Here is a 24,088-nt window from a genome sequence, read left to right on the forward strand (position 1 = left end):
GTCCTTCTTGGAGGGTCAGACTCAGACAGTAGTGCTGGGGGACTCCTATTCAACTCCCCGGACAGTGGCCTGCGGGGTCCCTCAAGGAGAACCTCTTTAGCATTTACAGGCTCTCTCCCCAGAGATCAGACTAGCACCTACTCTGTCCACCTTTCGCAAAGACCTAAAGACGTGGATGTTCCGGTGCACTTTTGAGTAAGAAGTCCCACCAGATACTCAGCCTGCTTACAACTCATGATCTGTTATGGCACTTCATTACTGTTCCTTACCCTTTATGGTTTTAGTGTTTACCGAGATTGCTCCTCCGTCCCTGTTTTTGATCGCCCTTATATCTCCCAGGAGCCCTAAATCAGAGTTCTACACAATTTTTACCCTCTGAATATTATTACAGTATAGTCTCACTTATCCAAGCTAAACGGGCCGACAGAAGCTTGGATAAGCGAATATCTTGGATAATAAGGAGGACTTAAGGAAAAGACTATTAAACATCAAATTAGGTTGATTTTACAAATTAAGCACCAAAACTTCATGTTATACAACAAATTTGACAGAAAAAGTAGTTCAATAAGCAGTGATGTTATGTTGTAATTACTGTATTTACGAATTTAGCACCAAAATATCACAATATATTGAAAACATTGACTACAAAAATGGCTTGGATAAGTGAGACTCTACTGTATTATTGTTCTGGTTTTAACTCTGTTGCTGTGTTTCATTGTTTTATGTAGTTATAATGTTTTTAATTGATTGTTCTGTGTTTTAACTTGTGTTGTTGGGCTTGCCCCCACGTGAGCCGCCCCGAGTCCCTTTGGGAAGATGGAGGCGGGATACAAAAATAAAGTTGTTGTTGTTGTTGTTGTTATTATTATTATTAAACTGCTAGGAGAGATTATTCAGAGTTTTGGAATTCAGTGTCAAATTTATGCAGAAAACACACAACTTTATTACTCCTTTCCACCTACAGCCAAGGATGCCGTCCTGTCATCAGTGATGGACTAGATGAGGGTAACAAGTTTAATTCAGGCAAGACAGAGGTACTCCTGGTCAGTCGTAACACAGAATAGGGTATAGGGTTTAAACAGAAGCTAGATGGCCATCTGAGAGGGGTGCTTCGATTGTGCTTTGCCTGCCTGATAGCAGAAGGGGTTTGGACTATGATTTGGGTATGGAATCAATGGCCTAAATAGGTGGCTGTTCCTCTCTCTCGATGACCTTAAAGAGAGGCTGAAGAGAGACCTACAGAGGATATTCTCGATGGTGATGCTGCATGGAGCAGAACGGAGCTGGATGGCCCAATCTTGTCATGAAACAAAGGTTCCTTTTATTGAAATTTCAGTGTGAGAGGGTATATCAGAACTTTTAGACTTTTACACAAAGAATGACATTAGAGATACAGACATACTGATTCTATGTAGAATCAGATACAGACATACTGATTCTAAGTCTCCTGTTTTAATATTGCATGTTTTTTGTATGCTTTTTGCTGATTTTAACTATTGTTTTATTGCTATTGATGTTTTACTGGTATAATTGTTTTATAGTCATGCTATTGATAGTCTTATCGGGCTAGGCCCCACGTAAGCCGCCCCGAGTCCCCTCGGGGAGATGGGGCGGGGTATAAAAATTAAGTTGTTATTATTATTATTATTATTATTATTATTATTATTATTATTATTATTATTATTATTATTATTATTATGTAGCTACATTGGATACACAAACAACCTACAGTTACATTGGCTAACAAACAAAGGGGCTTCTCAGCATTAACTTACACATATAAACATTCATTCATCATCATGCAAACCTCCAAATATTACCATATCCTTTTCTCCCTCCTTGCTTAAGCACCTGCATACTCCAAACCCTGCTTTCCATGCAGTCTGGCAACGCACAGTTCCAAAACTTCAAAATTCCAAAACACCAAAAAGAACACGACTCCAAAACACACTCCTTCCTCTTCCCTTGAGAAAAGGAGGCAAAGTGTCCAGAATTCTACTTTCCATTGCAGATCTGACACTCCCTATACACCATCTCCATAAAGCACGACGGGCGAACAGTGTGGCTGTCTGTTACAATTTTTGGATAGTAATAAAGTCTCTTATATAGCCATATTTGTCCCAAAGCTGTAAATGAATAATACACATGTTCCAACCTGAAACAACATCCTGTGGAAACTTACTGACAGTGAATGGGGTGCAGACCCACAAGTAATAAGAACATCAGCCCTGGCCTTGTCTGACTCAACCGCTGAGTGTGCCTGCCCGGTCTGGAATAAGTCTGCCGACGCGAAGCAGGTGGACATAGCACTGAGCGAAACATGCAGAATCATCACATGATGCCTTAAACCTACACCTGTTGATAAACTCTACAAGTTAGCTGGCATTGCCCCTCCTGACGTGCGACGGGAAGTTGCTGCTGTGAGAGAAATAAGCCATGCACTGCATGACTATCAGCCTCCTCCCAGTAGACTCAAATCAAGGAAAAGCTTCATGAGAACCACCACTCCTCTTGATGTTCCCCCAGCAACAGCAAATGACCCTCTGGGCAGCTAAACCAGGCAATTCCAACTGGATGGCCCTCCAAGAGGGTCTTCCTTCCTCCAGGGCAAACCAATAATGGGCAACCTGTAAAGCCCTAAACAGTTCTGTCCCAATCTACTTGTCCGAACGTATCTCCTCCTACGAACCAGTAAGATCACTAAGATCATCTCGAGAGGCCCTGCTCTCAGTCCCACCTGCCCCACAGGTGCGGTTAGTGGGAACGAGGGACAGGGCCTTCTCGGTGGTGGCTCCCCGGCTGTGGAACACCCTCCCTGGAGATATCCGACAGGCTCCTACCTTGCTGGGATTCAGAAGGGCCGTGAAAACATGGTTATGTGCCCAAGCTTTTATTTTTTTATTTATTTTATTTACATCACTTTTACCCCGCCTTTCTCTCCGAGGAGACTCAAAGCGGCTTACAGTAAATAGGCAAAAAGTCAATGCCTAAAAACAATGTAAAAACAACAATTCATATAAAACAATCTACAAAACAACAGTTCATATAAAACATATACCATTACAAAATAAAATCACATTATATAAAATTTTAAGATTTGATGAGTAAATGATAAAGTTGACATGGCCTGATTTAAGGATGAAGCATGAGGATCTCGGACGAATGGAATTAATTATATGTACGTTTTTAAGGTTTTTATAATGTGTTTTAACAATGTTATTAATGGATCTGTATGTACTGTTTTGTTTTTATGATTGCATTTTTGCATTAAATTTTGCCAATTTTTGTAAGCCACTCTGAGTCCTCTCAGGTGAGAAGGGCGGGGTATAAATGTTGTAAATAAATAAATAAACTTGGCAGTCCCTGAAAAGACTCAGAAGCGGAGTGGGCAGATCAAAAGACAACTTGGCAAGATGGCACTACCTGAAGGAGAACAAACAACTCCGCATATGTATGCTTGCTCACAATGTCCTGCCTCAAATACGCTTTTGGTCTAAAACTATTAAGCTGCTCGTGATTCCTTATTTTTTCATTTTTAAACTTATTTATTATGCAATGCTTTTGACACGAAACAAATAAATAAATCCTGAAACACCCTGGCTCCATCTCAGTTTCCTGGTAGATATTGTTGACTCTGTGTAACTGGTGGCAACACAAGCAGCTCTATGTTGACTTACTTCATAACATAAGGAATCTTGTAAACATTTCTTAAAAGAGCCATTGTGTCTTATTAATGTAAACACGTTGTTTTCCCCCAACGTGTTTAATTCATGTTAATCATTTGTCACAGTTCTTATCAATATCAGCAGTTCAGCCCTCTGGGTGTTTTGGACTGCAACTCCCACAATTCCGCAGTCCAAAACACCCGGAGGGCCCAAGTTTGCCCATGCCTGGTCTAAATATTGCCTCTCATGTTTCCTCTCAGCCTTCTTTTCTCCCAAGTAAACATACTCAGCTCCCTCAGATGTTCCCAATAGCCCTTCCCTGGCAATGTTCCATCTGGTCAATATCCTTCTTGAATTGTGCTGCCCAGAACTGGACACAGAGTTATTCCAGGACAGGAAGAAATTGGGCTATGACTTCCTTGGATCTGGACACTATGCTCCTATTGATACAGCCTATAATCACATTGGCATTTATATCTGCTATATCAATTTTTTTGTAAAAAAAATAATTTCTATTCAAAGCCAAAAGGAAAAACAAAAGCATGTTGACACAAATTACAATTGTGGTATTTATTTCATAAAATAAACACAACAAACACACACACAAAAAAACAAACACAAAAGGAACGAGGACACACATACACAGTAAAAACAAAACGAACAGGCAGAAAAACGAATCTACACAACTCTCACTGCATACTGACTTTTATCTCTATTTACTCATTTTAAATGGTCTATACATGACACCTCAGTAATTCTGGCCATGAAAGCCTATGACAACATTATCCTAATTCCTAAGACCCTCAATAAACAAATGCCCCCCTCATTATTATAACTAGTAAATTAGTAAGTCCTAATCTTGCTTGTAGTTGGGACAAATATTTCTCTTATCAGCTTAGTTAATTTGTCCATCTCAACAGATTCATGAATCTTCCTCAGCCATTGCCCCGCTGTGTATCCTAATGGACCCTTTTCCAATGGTAGTCATTAAAAAGTCTCAGTTCCCACAGGGGGTTTGCTTTAAACAGGGATGAATATACACACAGTCCAATTAATGCGTACAATCCGAGTACTATAAAGCCAGGTCAAGAGCAAGAATAAGCAGTAGCCAAGGTTACAGTTCAATAGTCAGGTGTCAGGGTTCATAAAATAACAGCAAAGAATCCAAGAGTACAAACTGAAGTCAAGAGTTCCAAAGTAAAGTTGGATGGTGAGGAATACAAACTGAAGTCTAAGTCCATAAATCAAGCAAGGAAGTCAGTCCAGAATTTAGAGTCAAATATTCAGTGTACAACATAGTCCCGAACAGGGTTACAGGCTTCCCACACTCCACGCATTTATGTGGCTTCTCACCTGCGTGGGTCCTCTAATGAATATACTCCGACTGTCACTCCGACTGAAGCTCTTTCTTCATTCCATGCATTGATGTGGCTTCTCCCGTGTGCGTCCCTTGATGGGAATCCAAATCTTCACTGTGACTGAAAATCTTTCCGCATTCCATGCACTGATATGGCTTCTCCCCTGTGTGGGTCTTATGATGAGTATACAGTTTGTCACCCCGACTGAAGTTCTTTCCACACTCCATGCACTGATAGGGCTTCTCCCCTGTGTGGGTCTTTTGGTGCAAACGCAGACTTCCACTCCGACTGAAGCTCTTTCCACATTCCTCGCATTTATGTGGCTTCTCTCCTGTGTGGGTCCTTTGATGGGCACGCAAATCTCCACTCCGACAGAATCTCTTTCCACATTCCTTGCATTCATGCGGTTTCTCTCCTGTGTGGGTCCTTTGATGGGAACGCAGATCTCCACTCTGACTGAAACTCTTTCCACACTCCATGCATTGAAATGGCTTCTCCCCTGAGTGGGTCCTTTGATGAATATACAGTTTGCCACTCTCACTGAAGCTCTTTCCACATTCCAGGCATTGATACGGCTTCTCTCCTGTGTGGGTCTTTAGGTGCGAATGCAGGTTTCCATTCAGACTGAAACTCTTCCCGCATTCCATGCATTGATATGGTTTCTCTCCTGTGTGGGTCCTTTGATGAGAGTGCAGAGCTCCACTTTCAGTGAAACTCTTTCCACATTCCATGCATTGATAGGGCTTCTCCCCCGTGTGGATCCTTTGATGGGAAAGCAACTTTCCACTGTGATTGAAGCTCTTTCCACATTCCGTGCACTGATATGGCTTCTCCCCTGTGTGGGTCTTTAGGTGTGAATGCAGAGCTCCACTGTGACTGAAGTTCTTTCCACACCTCATGCATGTATATGGCTTCTCGCCTGTGTGGATCCTTTGATGGCGATGCAGACTTGCATTCAAACTGAAGCTCTTTCCACAGAGCGTGCATGCATATGGCTTCTCTCCTGTGTGAGTTCGTTGATGTTTAGTAAGAGAACTTTTCCCCGTAAAACATTTCCCACAGTCTGTACACTCATGTTGCTTCTCTTCTGTGTGTGATGTGGAACAGGGATGAAGATGATTTTCCATACTTTTAAATTTATGATTCAAATATTATGCTAGAAGTTCACAAATATGAATTCCTGAAAAGCACAAGAGTTCCTCTTCTCAGTCTTTGTATTGCTGTCGTCTTCTGGTCTCTTTCCCAAGAGAGCAGCACAATCCTCCCTTTCCTCCTTGATTACCCAGGTATGGAGCCCGAAAGATGCCTTTCTCCCACTTATTTCTGGTTCTTGTCAATGCTGTGTACCTTCATGCACATCCTTAGAGCAAAGCTCTCAGAAGGTGTTCTTCACAAGGTTTGTTCAGAGATTATCTGCCAGACAAATGAGAAAAAAATCTCATCAGGAGCGGAGCAAAGAATTTATTTATTTATAGTATTTATATTCCACCTTTCTCACCCTGAAGGGGACTCAGGGCAGATCACAATGTGCATATACATGGCAAACATTCAATGCCATTAGACATACGGCATACAGACAGAGACTATTTAATATTTTCCAGCTTCCGTCTTCATGAGGGTATGCTCGATTCCGGCCACAGGGGGAGCTGCTGCTTCATCATCCACTGTGACACTGAGTCCTTGATGAAGTACTTCCTCATCTTCCGACACACACACTGCTGGACATTTTTATGGTGATGTAAATTAGTTAAATTAGCTTCCCCGCATAAGCTGTCCCTAAATTTCCTACTTGACAGATGCAACTGTCTTTTGGGTTGCTTAGGTCAACAACGAGATGAGGCTATTTAATGGCCGGGCACTCAATCCAACCTGGGCTTTGAACTCATGACCTCTTGGTCAGTAGTGATTTATTGCAGCTGGCTACTAACCAGCTGCGCCACAGCTCAGCTCCTTATAAAATCTCATTGGACATGAAGAACAATCGCCTAGTACTGTAGCAAATGCAGGAAAAGAGGGGAGAAAGACTGGCCCAACTGAGAAGAGCCTGGTGCCTAGTGACAAGTAATTCAACACCTGCCTAACAAAGAACAACTCCTAGGGATAAAGGCAATTAAAGCCTCAAGAAGCCCATCAAGGGCCATAAATCTCTCCCTCACTGCGGTCCGGATCAAAGGAGGAAAGAGAGGAGGCCGGGAGGGAGGTCACGGCTGAAGGTGGCTGGAGCCATAAATCTTGGAATACAAAACAGAAGTCCAGGGCAGGAGATTGTAATTATGGCGGAGAGAAAGCAGAAGGAAGGGGAGGAAAAAAGTGAACAAGAAGATTAGAACCACATTGGAACCTCTTGAATCAAGCACAGAGAGTTTAGGACAGACAGGGAAACGAGCAGACGAGAAGAGAGCAAGTTACACAACTCAATAGCAAACTCGGGCTGATAGAAAATACAGTTGAAGAATGCCAATAAAGTTGAATGCGGCAGCAGCTGAGACCAGAAGACAAAAAGATGAATTGATGGCTTTGAAAAAGTAAACAGAAAACAACCTGCCATAGATGTGGGCGAAACGTCGGGAGAGAATGCTTCTGGAGCATGGCCAGACTGCCCGGAAAATATACAATAACGCTGTGATTCCGGACATAACAGCCTTCAACAACGTAAATAGAAAACTTCTAGACAAAGTTGTGACCTTGAAGATAGATCGCGAAGAGTCAATTTGGACCTGAGGTCATAGAATCATAGAATAGTAGTTGGAAGAGACCTCATGGGCCATCCAGTCCAATCCCATTCTGCCAAGAAGCAGGAAATCGCATTCAAAGCACCCCTGACAGATGGCCATCCAGCCTCTGCTTAAAAGCTTCCAAAGAAGGAGCCTCCACCACAGTCCGGGGGAGAGAGTTCCACTGCCGAACAGCCCTTCTCACAGTGAGGAAGTTCTTCCTGATGTTCAGGTGGAATCTCCTTCCTTTCCTGTAGTTTGAAGCCCTTGTTCCCTTGCGTCCTAGTCTGCAGGGCAGCAGAAAGGAAGCTCCCTCCCTCCTCCCTAGGACTTCCCTTCACATATTTGTACATGGCTCTCATCATGTCTCCTCTCAGCCTTCTCTTCTGCAGGCTAAACATGCCCAGTTCTTTAAGCCTCTCCTCATAGGGCTTGTTCTCCAGACCTTTGATCATTTTATTCGCCCTCCTCGGGATGCTTTCCAGCCTTTCAACATCTCCCTTTAACTGTGGTGCCCAGAATTGGACGCAGTGTGATTCCAGGTGTGGTCTGACCAAGGCAGAATAGAATAAGGGGGGGCAGGACTTCCCTGGATCTAGACGCTATTCCCCGATTGATGCAGGCCAGAATCCCGTTGGCTTCCTTAGCAGCCGCATCACATTGCTGGCTCATGTTTAACTTGTTGTCCACAAGGACCCCAAGGTCTTTTTCACATGTACTGCTGTCTAGCCAGGTGCTCAAGATTCTGTGCATGAGATTCCTTGAACTGCAATGAATTAAGAGTGTAATCCAACCTTTGTAAAGGAAGAACCTTTACAATATGGTCAGCACAGAATGGGACTAAGACTGCAAAAGCATTTCCTGTCTAGATCTCCTGCTTCCGGCTTCCAAAACTGAATCACAAATGTTCCCGGAAGATTGGGGGAAAGAGGGAGAGGAAGGGGGCGGGAAACAAGGAAAAAGTTTTAAGTAGGAGACTAAGATGGAATTAGAAGGGAGTAGAAATAGAGCTATATCTCCCTTACATGTATTGATTTAGTTTCTTCAATACTGCTGTAATATAATGGAGACAGTTATACTCTACTGATACAACTCAACGTTTGTTTGTTTTTTAAAGAAATAGATCCCCAGCTTCCAAACAGTCCAACTCAGATCTTGAGGAGCCACCTCTACGGATAGACCATCCCAAGTGATCTGCCTTGAGAGGGAAATGCTTTGTGTGGATCTCTCCCAACTCCCCTTTATCTCTGCAGCATGATCCTTGCCTCATGTATCTAAAGCAGGGGTCCCCAAACTTTTTAAGCAGAGGGCCAGTCCACAATCCTTCAGACTGTAGAGGTGCCAAATTATCATTTAAAAAAATACGAACAAATTCCTATGCACATTGCACATGTGTTATTTATAGTGCAAAAAAAAAAACCCAACAACAATGATGTTGCTGGTTATCGACAGTAATACATAAATATATATAACAATGAAAGAACAATACAATATTTAAAAATAAAAACAATTTTAATCAACATAAACCTATCAGGATTTCCATGGGAAGTGTGGGCCTGCTTCTGGACAATGAAATAGTCAAGTTAATTAGGATTGTTGTTGTGTGCCTTCAAGTCACTTCAGACTTTGGGCAAGTCTAAGTCTAAAATTGAGGGCAGGGGCCAAATAAATGACCTTGGAGGGCCGCATCCAGCCCATGGGCCTTAGCTCTGAGACTCCTGATCTAAAGACAAAGTTTATCTGACACACTGCATTCTTACAAAGCCTACACCATGAAGGTATGGGAACAGGGGCAGAACAAAGGCAAAGAGAAAAACAAAGACAAAGGCAAAATCCTACACTTGGGTCACAAAAACAGAGACAGGTATGCAGAAGTACAGGTAGAGGGTACTTGGCTGAGAGACAATACATGAGAGAAGGGCTATGGAGGAGAGTGATGGATGGCCCCAAAGGCAAGTGGGAATCCTGATGCCTTCCAGAGAAACTGCAGCCCAAACTTCAAGTCATCAGTCCTGCCGGCATAAGGGTTTAACCCACTGCACCACGGGGGCTCCTTCCAGATGTTTCTGCACTTTAACTCCCATCAACCTTTCCCACTCAGAATGACTGACAGGGATACTGGGATTGCAGCCCAGCAACATCTAAAGTAGGGTGGGAGACATGATTCCTGCTCAATTCTGCTCAATTTTGCCCATTTTAGAAGGGACAATGACAAATTGCAGCAGATTCAGAGAAAGGAAGACAGAAAAACATTAATAATGTAAACTATAGGGAGTGGGTGATGCTCCTAGTAAAGCAGCTCCACTGGCTGCCAGTAAGTTTCTGGTCCTAGTTCAAAGTGCAGGTTGCACCTACAAAGCCCTAAACAGGTCAGGTCCTGCCTCTTATCTTCACGACCACATTTTCCTTAAGAACCAGCGCAAGCCTTAAGATCTGCCAGGGAGGCCTTCCTCTCGCTCCCTCCACTGTCACAAACACACTTGGCGGGACGAGAAAGAGGGCCTTTTCGGTGCTGGCCCCCTGACTCTGGAACTCCCTCCCCAGGGAGATGGGCCTCACTTTAGCACAGCTGGTAAATCAGCAGCAGCAATAAGATCCACCAACCGAAAGGTTGCCAGTTCGAAGCTTGGTCAGGGTGAGCACCCGACTGTCAGCCCAGCTTACTGTGTACCTAAGCAGTTCGAAAACAGCTTAGAGTTGTAAGTAGACAAATTAGGTACCGCTTAAATAGTGGGGAGGTATTTTACACCCAGAAAATGCCCAGCAACCAAAAGGAAGGATGACATCCTGATGGCTCTTTGTCATAGAGGATGGAGTGACAGCACCCCTGTGGCTGGATTCGAGCACAACCGCCAAGGCTTCAAAGCTGGATGTTGACACAACATACCTCCTTTCTGTCTGTTCTGTACTGTCCTATCTGTCCAAACGGAATTGAATGTTTGCTGTGTGTGTGTACTGTTTTATCTCCTTGTTTTTAACATGTGATGTATGTATTGATTGTATGACTGCTTTTCATGTTTGATTTTACAATGTGTAATTTGTCACTGTTTTTATTATTGTTGTGAGCCGCCCCGAGTCCCCTCGGGGAGATGGGGCGGGATATAAGAATAAATTTATTATTATTATTATTATTATTATTATTATTATTATTATTATTATTATTACTGTAATCTGCCCTGAGTCTCCTTGGGGAGATGGGGCAGAATATAACTAAAGTGTTATTCTTATCCTTGGGGAGATGGGGCAGAATATAACTAAAGTGTTATTCTTATTCTCTACTGCCTGCATTCCGCAGGGATCTGAAAACCTGGTTGTTCCAGTGTGCATTTGATAATGGTTATGATTATCCAGCCCTAACCAATTGACTGATTGATTGTATTCAGTACTTTACCCCTAGCCCTGGCACTATAGTCTGCTATTTGCAAAAGTCCTTCCCCAGCCCGCTCTAATTCTGATCATGCCCACCATATCCCTGCTTTACTGGTTGTTGAGGTTTGGTTTTGATACATTTTAATGATTTTTTATACCCAGCTGTTATTAATTGTTCAATTAGATTGTTTTCTTTTCTTTTCTTTAGGCAATCCATCATATACCGGGGATGATGACCCTCCAAGTGAACTGTATTGGCAGTGGATGCGTAGGTGGCTGTGGAGACCCATTCGTGACCGGCATGTTCTTTCTTCCACAGTGAGGGCATTGGTTTCCAGATGGAAGGTGGTCCCAGTCAGGGTTGGCTTGACGCTCCTTCCTCTCGGCACGTTTTTCGCTTAAGCCCTCCATTTGTACCTCTTCGAATTCTGCAGCACTGCTGGTCACAGCTGCCCTCCAGTTAGAGAGCTCAAGGGCCAGGGCTTCCCAGTTCTCGGTGTCTGTGCCAAGGTTTTTAAGGTTGGCTTTCAGCCCGTCTTTAAATCTCTTTTCCTGTCCACCAAATTATATTTCCCATTCTTTAGTTGGGAGTATAGCAACTCCTTTGGAAGACTTTAATGGGACATTCGGACAATGTGGCCAGTCCAGCGGAGTTGATGGCAGAGGAGCATTGCTTCAATAATGTTGGTCTTTGCTTCTTCCATCACACTGACATTTATCCGCCTATCTTTCCAAGAGATCTGCAGGATTTTTCAGAGGCAACCCTGATGGAATCGCTCCAGGAGTCTGTAGACAGTCCATGTTTTGCAGGCGGAGAACAAGGTTGGGAGGGGAATAGCTTTATAAGCAAGCACCTTGGTCTCCCTACGGATGTCCTGAACACTCTCTGCTTCATTTGGAGAAATGCTGCACTCGCAGAGCTCAAGCAGTCTTTTATTTCAGCCTCAATGTTTACTTTTGTGGAGAAGTGGCTGCAGAGGTAGTGGAAATGGTCAACATTTTCCAGTGTTACACCATTAAGCTGTCTTCCTGGCATTGCAGAGGGATTGGCTGGTGCTTGCTGGAACAGCACTTTGGTCTTCTTGATGTTCAGTGAGAGACCAAACTTCTCGTATGTTTCTGCAAAGGTGTTTAGAGTAGCTTGTAGGTCTTCTTCTGAATGTGCACAGACTACGTTATCATTGGCATATTCGAGTTCTATGAAAGACATAGATCTTCTTCTGAATGCGCACAGATTATGTTATCATCGGAATATTGGAGTTCTAAAACAGATGCAGATCTTCTTCTGAATGCGCACAGACTACGTTGTGATCGGCATATTGGAGTTCTATAGCAGACGTTGTTGTGACCTTGGTTTTGCTTTGTCTGCTAAGGTTAAATAGCTTGCCATCTGTCCGACAGATGTCCACCGTCCCTCTGGAGGGGTGGAAGCCGTTCTGGGATTCTGGGAGGGTGTCTTCTGAGACAGGTAGAAGGTGGTTTGCAAGGATTCTTGCGAGGATTTTCCCAGCTTAGGTTAGAAGGGACATACCTCGATAGTTTCCACAGTCTGTTCTATCCCCTTTTTTTTTGAAAAGGATGATGATGGTGGCATTTTCTCTGCTGGGATTTTCTCAGTCACCCACACTTTTTCAATGAGCTGGTGGAGTTTTTGTGTCAGCTCAGGTCCACCCTCTTTAAAAACTTCAGCAGGGATCCTATCAGGTCCACCGGCTTTCTTATCCCCGCCCCCCGCCCCCCCCCCCCCGATGGATTGTCACCTTGTCGTGGTAAGGGGCTTGTGTGTTCCAATGAACTTGAAGACGCAACCACTGGAGTCATGCACTGCCAAGAAGGGCCACAGGAGAGGATCCAGACCAAGCACAATCCGAAGACATGAAGACCTCAATGGCAGATCAGGTGGAGGAAAACATGGTATATGTTACAATGGCTATGAAAGCAAAGAAGGCTGCAAGAGATTGAGAAGCCACCATTGTCATGTTAACCACACCACTGGTTGGGACCCTCACTCTGTGAAGACTGTGTGTTCGTCGGCTGTGCACCCACACATTGAAAAAAAACTCATGCACAGGCATCTTCCAAGAAAAATAAAAATAAACCAACGAAAGTCCCATGGTGATCAGCGAGTGGCAACGGGGGCGGGGCTGTGAAATCTGGAAGCCCCTGGTCACAGACTGGCACATGGGCGGTGGATATGGACTCAGTCGTTCTACCTCAAGGATCGAGGCAGTTGAGTAGTCCGGCAGCTGTATCCATGATTGAGCAGCCCTTTTTAGGATCCGCTCTGCTCACCCCACACGGGGAAGGGGCTAGAAAAAGTGCCTTAAACATAGTCTGCCTCTCCTACCCTGACTGGACTGCCACGTTCAGAGGGGTCACCACTCTGCGGCCAAAAAAGAAAAATGAACTTTGGAACATGAAATGTATGGACACTGTTGTACAGCCCAGACAATGAACGCCCCGAATGCACGACTGCTATCACTGCAAGGGAGCTGGGATGCTTTACCATTGACATCGCAGCCCTTCAGGAGACCCGGAGAGCAGGAGAGGGACAGCTGAAGGGAGACAAAGGAGGCTACACCTTCTTCTGGAAGGGACTGCCTGAAGAAGAGCGAAGAATACACGGAGTTGGCTTTGCGATCAGAAACGACCTGGTGAAGCACCTGACTGAGGCACCCATTTGAATTAACGAACGACTCTCAACCCTCCGAATTAACCTTGCCAGAAACCAACAGGCAACCCATCATAAGTGCCTGCGCACCAACACCAGATGCTGATTAAGAGGAATAAATTTACTGTCAACTGGACACCATCCTATGAGAGATACCCAAGGAGGACAAAATCATCTTCCTGGGGGATTTTAACACAAAAGTCGGATGAGACTCTGACCTGTGCCTAGGGACCATAGGAAAAGAAGGGGTTGGAAACAGCAACTCGAATGGCATCCTGCTTCTCACCAAATGTGCAGAACACAACCTTGTCATCACCAACACACTCTTCCGCCAGAAAAAGAAGCTCAAGATATCATGGAAGCACCCCCGGTCAAAGCACTGGCACCTCTTGGACTACGTAATTACACGTGCCAGAGACAGCCACGATGTGTTTCTCACAAGTAGCCATGACAGGTGCTGATAACTGCTGGACAGACCACAGGCTAATACGAGCCATGATAGCTATCAAGACTGCCCCCAAACGCAGACTCCAAGGAAGAAAGATGAGGTGCAAAATGAACACCCAAGCCCTTCAGGAGCCCTCCAAACAAGCCCTTCTCCAAACAACACTTGAGGATCATCTACCCACAGAACACCCTGAAAATGTTGAGGAACACTGGACCAAACTAAAGACCTCCAGCATCACAGCCTGCGAAAAAATCACTGGATATCAAACTAAGAAACATCAAGATTGGTTTGACAAACATGACAAAGAGATCCAACATTTAATTGATAAAGAAAAGGAAAGCCTTCCAAACATGGCAGAGAGACACTTACTGTGCTGCTAAGAAAAATATCTATGCCAGTGCAAATGCTGAGGTCCAAAAGAAGGACCAGAGAACTCAAGAACATCTGGTAGACAAAGAAGGCTGAAGAAATCCACTCGGACGAATGGAGTTAATTATATATATACGTTTTTAAGGTTTTTATAATTTGTTTTAGCAATGTTATTAATGGATTTGTTTATATTGTTTTGTTTTATGATTGCATTTTGGGCATTAAACTTTGCCAATTTTTGTAAGCCACCCTGCATCTCCTCAGGTGAGAAGGGCGGGATATAAATGTTGCAAATAAACAAATAAATAAATAAATCCAACACTTTGCAGATACCCATGATGCTCAGGGATTTTTCAAACCACCAAGGTCATCTACATACCAAGAAATCACGGCATACAGCCTCTACGCTCAACAGATGGAGCCAACACTCTGAAGGACAAAAGATCAATTGCGCTGCATTGGAAAGAGCACTACCACAATCTTCTAAATTGCAGCTCTAACGTGGCAGAAGAGGTTCTCTCGCAAATCCCGCAACAACAAACCAGGGACGAGCTTGCAGCACTGCATAGTCAGCAACGCCATGTTACATGCAGTATGCTTTCAACTGTGTTTTAGTTTATATATTTTGTTGTATGCTTTGGACTCGGTCCGGCATGTAAGCCACCTTGATTCCCCTTGGGGAAATGGTAGTGGGATATACAAATAAAGTTATTACTATTATTATACTAAAGAAAGACATTCTGGGTTTGTGAAAAATCTGCATTTGCTCAGGAAACAATATTGCAGCCAAAACTAAAATGATTATTTATCTACTTCATTTCTATTCTGCCTTTCTCAACCCTGGCAAAAATCCAGCAAAAACTCAATGCCACACAGGTAAACAATAAAACACATCACACATCTCATCAAAATATCAACACTACAAACGTATAAGCAATTAAAATACGTATCAATTAAACAGATTAAAACCATATAAAATGCCGAGTCATGATCACATGTACAAAATAATAACTCAGTTTTTATATCCTGCCTCCATCTCCACATGGGAACTCAGGGTGGCTTACACAGGGCCAAGCCCAAAAGCAAATAAAAAAAACAAGTAAAATACATTTAAAAACAGCAAATTCAACTAGATAAAACACATTAAAAGCAAATACAGTAGAGTCTCACTTATCCAACATAAACGGGCCGGCAGAACATTGGATAAGCGAAAATGTTGGATAATAAGGAGGGATTAAGAAAAAAGCCTATTAAACATAAAATTACATTATGATTTTACAAATTAAGCACCAAAACATCCTGTTTTACAACAAATTGACAGAAAGAGCAGTTCAATACACAGTCATGTTATGTAGTAATTACTGTATTTATGAATTTAGCAAAAAAACATTGCAACATTTACTACAAAAACATTGACTACTAAAAGGCAGACTAGACTACATTGGATAGTACAGAACATTGGATAAGTGAAGCTTGGATAAGTGAGACACTACTGTAATACAATACAATAACCTTCATTGCCAATGTACAGTAACAGTAAAAAACAAGTTTAAAACTTAGGATAAGAGCATTTTCTAAAATCCATAGTTCACTATTCAAGCTGTTGAGGTCTCATTCCATAGTCCCTATTCACCAAAAGCCTGTGTAAAAAGCCAGGCTTTAAGATCTTTCTAAAAGGGAAGGAGGGAAGACACAAAGTTCTCTGCAACTGCTACAGGTCTCTCTTTGACCTTGGGAGCCCATTGGGCTTTATTGGGGATCGCCTGCCAGTTGAACTTAGACCAGGGGGTCCTCAAACTTTTTAAGCAGAAGGCCAGTACACAATCCTTCAGACTGTAGAGGTGCCGAATTATCATTTGAAAAAATATATACAAATTCCTATGCACACTGCACATGTCTTATTTGTAATGCAAAAAAACAACAACAACAACGATGATGTTACTGGTTATCAACAGTAATACATAAATATATATAACAACAACAATGAAAGAACAATAAAATATTTAAAAATAAAAACAATTTTAACCAACATAAACCTATCAGAATCTCAATGGGAACTGTGAGCCTGCTTCTGACCAATGAGATAGTCAAGTTAATTAGGACTGTTGTTGTTGTGTGCCTTCAAGTCATTTCAGACTTTGGGCAAGTCTAAGTCTAATCTAACTGAGGGTGGGAGACAGGTAAATGACTTTGGAGGGCCGCATCCAGCTCATGGGCCTTAGTTTGGGGACCCCTGACTTAAGACTGTCATCTGGGTTGTGCCAGGATGGTTTCCTGAGCAGCACATTGTATAGTTTGTGACACCAGACCAGTGCTCCTCCCAATTAATCACTGAATAGACGTCATGGGTCCTGCAGTCCAACCCCATTCTGCCAAGAAGCAGGAAATCGCATTCAAAGTACCCCCGACAGATGGCCATCCAGCCTCTGCTTAAAAGCCTCCAAAGAAAGAGCCTCCACCACACTCCACAGAGAGGAGTTCCACTGCTTAACAGCTCTCACAGTGAGGAGGTTTCTCCTAATGCTCAGGTGGAATCTCCTTCCTTTCCTGTACTTGAAGCCATTGTTCCACTGCGTCCTAGTCCCCAAGCTTGCTACCTCCTCCCTCTAACTTCCCCTCACCTCTTGATACCTGGCCCTCCTCGTGTCTCCTCTCAGCCTTAATAATAATAATAAGACTTTATTTTTCTATCCCGCCTCCATCTCCCTGAAGAGACTTGGGGCAGTTAACATGGGGCCAAGCCCAAAGAACAAAACATGAACAAGATTAAAAGCACAACATCAACAAACAGATAAAATAAAACAAATTAAATCTCTCAGCCGCTCCTCATGGGGCTTGTTCTCCAGACCCTTGATCCTTTGAGTTTCCCTCCTCTGATCACATCCCAGCTTAGAGTCAACATTTCCCTTCAACTGTGGTGCCCAGAATGGGACACAGGGTGATTCCAGGTAAAGTGGCCTGACCAAGGCAGAATAGAAGAGGGGGGGAGCAGGACTTCCATCCCTGGGTCTAGGCACTGAACTTCTATTGATGTAGCGGGTAATGCACAAATATATATAACAACATAGAACAATGTATGGAAACAACTGTAATAAGCAGCAGTATAATAAGATGAAGACAAGCATAACACCCAAAGAAGTGATAACGAAACAAGAGGAACAAGCCGGGAGACCTTTCTGTGTGTCAGTTCTTGGTGTTGCAAATCAAACAAAGAATTCCTTTGAATATAGAAGTTATCTTGGAGGCTGAATTTCTTTACTACGATTGACATTGGCTCAAGATTTCACGCAGCTCCAGGAATAATATGGACTTGGTTGTTTCCATATGCTTTACTTTATGTCTGTCACTTACTCATTGAATATTATACCCTTTGTTGGATCATGATATGAAACTTGTACCTTTAATTTTGATACGCTGAAAGTAATTTCTTTATACATAATATAGTTTGAAGTATCTTACTCTCAGGCGGAGTTGTAGAAAGTAGATCTGTGTTACACTTCTTGTAAGTAATACAAGAGTGTATATGCACATACATTGTTGTTCTACCCTATTGATATGCCTCCCCATTTGGTCCTGTCATCAAACTGAATGATCATGCCTTCTAGCCCTTCATCTAAATCATTAATAAAGACAGTGGTTCTCATCCTGTGGGTCCCCATATGTTTTGGCCTTCAACTCCCAGAAATCCTAACATCTGGTAAACTGGCTGGGATTTCTGGGAATTGTAGGTCAAAACACTTGGGGACCCACGGATTGAGAACCACTGAATAAAGATCCTGAGCAGAACCGGGCCCAGGATGGGACCCTGCGGATGGCACTCCACTTCTCACTTCTTTCCAGAAAGTCTATGGATCGCATTCAGTAGAGTCTCGCTTATTCAACCTTCGCTTATCCAACGTTCTCGATTATCCAACGCAGTCTGCCTTTTAGTAGTCAATGTTTTTGTAATCAATGTTTTCAATACATTGCGATGTTTTGGTGCTAAATTTGTAACTGAAGTAGAGCCTCACTTATCCAACATTCGCTTATCCAACGTTCTCGATTATCCAATGCAGTCTGCCTTTTAGCAGTCAATGTTTTTGTAGTCAATGTTTTCAATACATTGTGATATTTTGGTGGTAAATTCGTAAATACAGTAATTACATTTTTTTTTCATGTCAGGAGCAACCGGAGTTGCTTCTGGAGTGAGAGAATTGGCTGTCTGCAAGGACGTTGCCCAGGGGACATTGCCCGGATGTTCTGAAGTTTTACCATCCTTGTGGGAGGCTTCTCTCATGTCTCCGCATGGAGCTGGAGCTGATAGAGGGAGCTCATCCCCGCTCTCCCCAGGTGGGATTCGAACCTGGCAGCCTTCAGGTCAGCATCCCAACCTTCAAGTCACGAGGCTTTTATCCCCTAGGCCACCGGAGGCTCCGAGTCCCCACGGGGAGATGGTGGCAGGGTATAAATAAAGTTTTATTATTTTTATTTTTATTAATTACTACATAGCATTAGTGTATATTGAACTATTTTTCTATCAACTTTGTTGTAAAACATGTTTTGGTGCTTAATTTGTAAAATCATAACCTAATTTTTTAAAAATAATTTTTATTAAAGAATTTTCAATTACAATGCAAGGTTTAAAAACTGGGGTTATGGGGTAGGGGAAGAACGTAAGTGAGGATGGGATCAGGGAGCGGGTTTGGGGTAAGGAAGGCTGGGGGAGGGGGGCAGGTAAGGTTAACAGTGCGGGGGGAGTGGGGGAAGGGGGGTGTCTTCCATTCTTTTCCCTTACGGTAAGTCTATGTCCATAAAATTGTTAGTATTTTCTGGTTTAATTCTTAGTTCATAATTTTTTAATGTATTCTTCCAATTTGTCTCTCTAATGTATTTTCCTCTGGTCTCTTTCAGGAGGAAAGTTAGTTTATCCATGTCCTGTATTTCCTCTAATTTATGTAGCCAAAGTTCTTTCGTTGGAATTTCGTCTAGTTTCCATTGTTTGGCGAATGTCATTCTCGCAGCTGTGGCACAATATGTGAATAAAATATCATCATTTGTATCAAAATTTGTCTCTGCGTCAGTAATTCCTAATAAATAGTATTCTGGTTTTATTGGGAATTTTTTGTTTAAAATGATTTGTGTTTCTTCATGAATGTTTTTCCATAACCTAATTTGATGTTTAAGAGACTTTTCCTTAATCCCTCCTTATTATCCAACATATTTGCTTATCCAACATTCTGCTGGCCCGTTTATGTTGAATAAGTGAGACTCTACTGTACAGCAATTACTACATAACGTTACCATGTATTGAACTGCTTGTTCGGTCGATTTGTTGTAAAATATTTTATTTATTTACGACATTTCTATCCCGCCCTTCTCACCCCGAAGGGGACTCAGAGCGGCTTACACGTTATATGTACATAAAATATGATGTTTTGGGTGCTTAAGTTTCTAAAATCATAACGTAATTTGATGTTTAATAGGCTTTTCCTTAATCCCTCATTATTATTATTATTATTATTATTATTATTATTATTATTATTATTATCTGCATTTCTATACCGTTTTTCTCACCCCTGGGGGGACTCAAAGCGGTTTACAACATAATAAATGGCAAAAATTCAATGCCTTACATATATATAAAAATATATCACATATTTAAATCAAAAACATACAACTGTAGATTAAAAAAATTAAAACTATAAAAACATCAAACATAGACATATGTATGAAACATATTACAGCAATTAACATAGATCCCTTCTTTTCCCCCACCACCATCCCCCATCTCCCTCTTCTATTATTCAACATAGCCGCTTATCCAACATTCTGCTGGCCCGTTTATGTTGGATAAGCGAGACTCTACTGTAGAACAATTACTACATAACAATAACAATAATAATAATCTGCATTTATAGACCGCCCTATCTCCCCAAAGGGACCTAGGGCGGTTTCTAACATAATAATGACAAATAAAATAATGACTAAAAATGAAATAAATAAAATAAAAATAAAAAATCGTAAAATATAAAAACCCTGATTAAACACACACACATATATATAACAGAGTATGTCAAAACACAGATATTCCAAGGGGGAAATTATGTTTTGCTATTTCTCGGGATTCTATTCTAGACACATGACATGACTCAATACTAGCAAATATAATGAAAAATTAGAAGTATGGGGAGGTGGCTTGCCACAGAAAAGAGTGCTACCGGTAGCAGTTGCTGTTCCCCAACCTGGTTCCTTGCAGAAATGTTAGCATACTGGTCCAGTTATTCCCAACCTGCCAAGCTTGTTACCACTGTGAACACGGTAGTATCAGCTACTCTGGGAATTAATATTGTTCTGAAGCCTGTTTCACCCCATCATGGTCTTCCTATCTATTGTCCTAAGATGAGACAGACACTGATCCCATAACTCTTGTCACTGTCCTCCCAACTGAAATTCATAGAATCATAGCATAGTAGAGTTGGAAGAGACCTCATGGGCCATCTAGTCCAACCCCCCGCTAAGAAGCAGGAAATCGCATTCAAAGCACCCCCGACAGATGGCCATCCAGCCTCTGCTTAAAAGCCTCCAAAGATGCCTCCAAATTGAAAGTAGAAGCATCTGTAAGAGAACCTGCGTTCCATAATGAAAAGGTAGTCTGCCATCATAGCAGCCTGCCTATCTCTTCCATAGAATGGCATTACTTAGAAATACCGCCTGCCCTCTCCTTCCTCCACACCCTAATTTTAACCAGGCTATCCTGCTTGGTAAACAATGCAAGTATCAGGTAATTTGAACTTATTTTCTGTGATAGCAATGGCTGGAATGAGATCAATAGGAAATTTCACAGCACCATCTTATTTCAGTTCTCGTTAACTTTTCCAATTAGCCATTTTTATTGGCAATACAGTAATAATAATAATAATAATAATAATAATAATAATAATAATAATAATAATAAAACTTTATTTATACCCCGCCACCATCTCCCCAATGGGGACTCGGGGCGGCTTACATGGGGCCATGCCCGGGAAAAATACAATATAACACAATATAAAAACAACATATCATAATACAATTACAACAATACAATAAAGAATCATATACAGTACAACACAAAATCCAAAGAACAATATAACAGGGCAGGCCGCACGAATACTCAGTTAAAACTCGGGGTGAGAAAAGGATAAGAAAAAGGATAAGAATAGAGTCTCACTAATCCAAGCCTCGCTTGTCCAAGCCTCTGGATAATCCAAGCCATTTTTGTAGTCAATGTTTCCAATATATCGTGATATTTTGGTGCTAAATTCGTAAATACAGTAATTACAACATAACATTACTGCGTATTGAACTACTTTTTCTGTCAAATTTGTTGTATAACGTTTTGGTGCTTAATTTGTAAAATCATAACCTAATTTGATGTTTAATAGGCTTTTCCTTGATCAGTCCTTATAATCCAAGATATTCGCTTATCCAAGCTTCTGCCGGCCCGTTTAGCTTGGATTAGTGAGACTCTACTGTACCTTGATGTTATTTCACGTCTCCTTCTTGGCTGCTGGCACAGCTTCTCTGCTTGCCCACCTTCCTTTTACACTAACCTATTAGGGTGATGCTGGAGGCAATTTCAGGCATCAAGGTTTCATTTATTACTAGCTGTGCCCGGCCACACGTTGCTGTGGCGAAGTATGGTGGTATGGGAAATAAACTATTGAGGAATTGGTGGTAGTTAAGGTAAAGGGTAAAGGTTTTCCCCTGACATTAAGTCCATTATAAATGGGTTATATAGCTGTGTGGAAGGGCCTTGAGTCTACACTGCCATATAATCCAGTGCAAATTAGATAATCTGTGGAAGAGGCCTAAGAGAGGCCTAAGTCTGCCTGCCCCCTGGCCTGAGTTGGTTGCTAGGAGACCAAGTGGGCAGGGATTAGTCCTCTAACTGGCAGCAATTGGATAAAAACAATTCCTTTCCCTCTAATTAGGACTTTATTTTTCTTTTATTTTTGTTGTATCAACCTAGAGGCGTGGATGATGGATTGTGTTGTCAAATTTCGAGGTTGGGGAGCCTGTAGTTTTGTTGTTTTGTTGGTCGCCGTGATGCCATCACTCATTTATATATATACTAGCTGTGCCCGGCCACGCGTTGCTGTGGCAAAGTGGTGGTGGTATTGGTTAAAAATTGTTGTGTAATTATTATTTGACGTTATTTGTATTTTTAAATTATTTTTATTGTAAGTTATCTTTTTATTCATTACATGTTATTATTTTCTTGCATTATTTTTAGTTATTTTCTGTTATAGTATTTTATTGTATTAATTTTTTAGTGTTTTTAATTATTTTTAGTGTTTTATTATTTTTATTGGGTTGCTAGGAGACCAAGTTGGAGGAGCTTAGCCTTCTAACTGGCAGCAATTGGATAAAAGCAATTATTCCTCTCTCTCTAATTAGGACTTTATTTTTCTTTTCTTTTTGTTGTATCAACCTAGAGGCGTGGATGATGGGTTGTGTTGTCAAATTTCGAGGTTGGGGGGCCTGTAGTTCTGTTGTTTTGTTGGTCGCCGTGATGCCATCACTCTTTTATTTATATATATATATATATATATATATATATATATATATATATAGATTTTGAAACAGTTGCCATGAATCCCACAGACCAAGGAAATTACAGCTCTGAGTACCGTGTGGAGGCCTTGCCTTGCAAGCCGTCGTAGGCTCCCCATCTGTATGGCCGACCTGTTCCTATATTTTCGGCCAGCTTGCGTGGGCAGATTAATGGGCACAATCAGAAGGTGCCCTCGCAGGCATTCAAACTGCCTTCATTGTGGCATGTATTGAACTGCTTGTTCGGTCGATTTGTCGTAAAATGTTTATTTATTTTATTTATTTACGGCACTTATATCCTGCCCCTCTCACCCCGAGGGGGACTCAGAACGGCTTTATGTCGGATAAGCGAGACTCTTCTGCACCATGGCATTCCCCTTACAATGATTACAGGCGTCGGGGCCGAATGGGCCTCCGTTTTGGAGAGGGCCTCGACGCCATCGTGTCATGAGGCCGGAGACCCCCTCGCCCCCCCCCCGCTCCATCCGGGTCCTTCCCTGAGGAGACAAAGAGGCGCCCCGGGCCCAGGAGGAGGGAGGGAGGGAGGCAGGCCGGCCGCGCCCCACTCCCACCCCCCAATAAAGCACGATGAGGTGGAAAGGGAAGGAAGAAGCAGGTCAAGACTCACCTATTTTTACCTCAGTCTCCGTCTCTCTCTCCCGCCGCCATCAAGGCCTTCCCTCTCCCGCCTCCGCCTCCTCCGGAAGTGAGCTCAGACCGAAGCGCGCCGCGCAAGCCTTTTTCTGCCTCTCTAGGAAGCGGAGGCGCCTCCCCTCGCTGGACTTCCGCCCGGGCCAAAGATGGCGCCCCAAGGACCAGCGGGTCTTCGCGTGAGGAAGATGGAACTGGAGCCCCAGAAAGAGAGAGAAACGGAGAGGAGTGAGGCGGAGGGGAAGCTGCTCCCTTTCATTCCGCCTTCC

The 24,088-nt window shown here is 42.5% G+C and overlaps 1 protein-coding gene across 3 annotated transcripts in view; it reads right to left on the bottom strand.

Annotated features, from left to right (window-relative positions):
• Positions 1-24,088, bottom strand: part of LOC100559894 (zinc finger protein 239) — a 39,541-nt gene extending 15,453 nt beyond the window's left edge. Inside the window, exons 1-2 of one of the 3 annotated variants that reach the window (XM_008122197.3) lie at positions 23,807-24,067; positions 4,221-6,436 (exon numbers count right to left, since the gene is read on the bottom strand). In XM_008122197.3, the coding sequence (XP_008120404.1) occupies positions 5,053-6,150 (1,098 nt within the window). In that variant the 5' untranslated portion in view covers positions 6,151-6,436; positions 23,807-24,067 and the 3' untranslated portion in view covers positions 4,221-5,052. Of the gene's footprint in view, positions 1-4,220; positions 6,437-23,796 lie in introns of those variants that run through there. The other 2 variants (XM_008122196.3, XM_062977008.1) reach the window with 2 other exon arrangements.

This window comes from Anolis carolinensis, chromosome 3 (genome assembly GCF_035594765.1).
Source record: "Anolis carolinensis isolate JA03-04 chromosome 3, rAnoCar3.1.pri, whole genome shotgun sequence".
Lineage (NCBI taxonomy): Eukaryota > Metazoa > Chordata > Lepidosauria > Squamata > Dactyloidae > Anolis > Anolis carolinensis.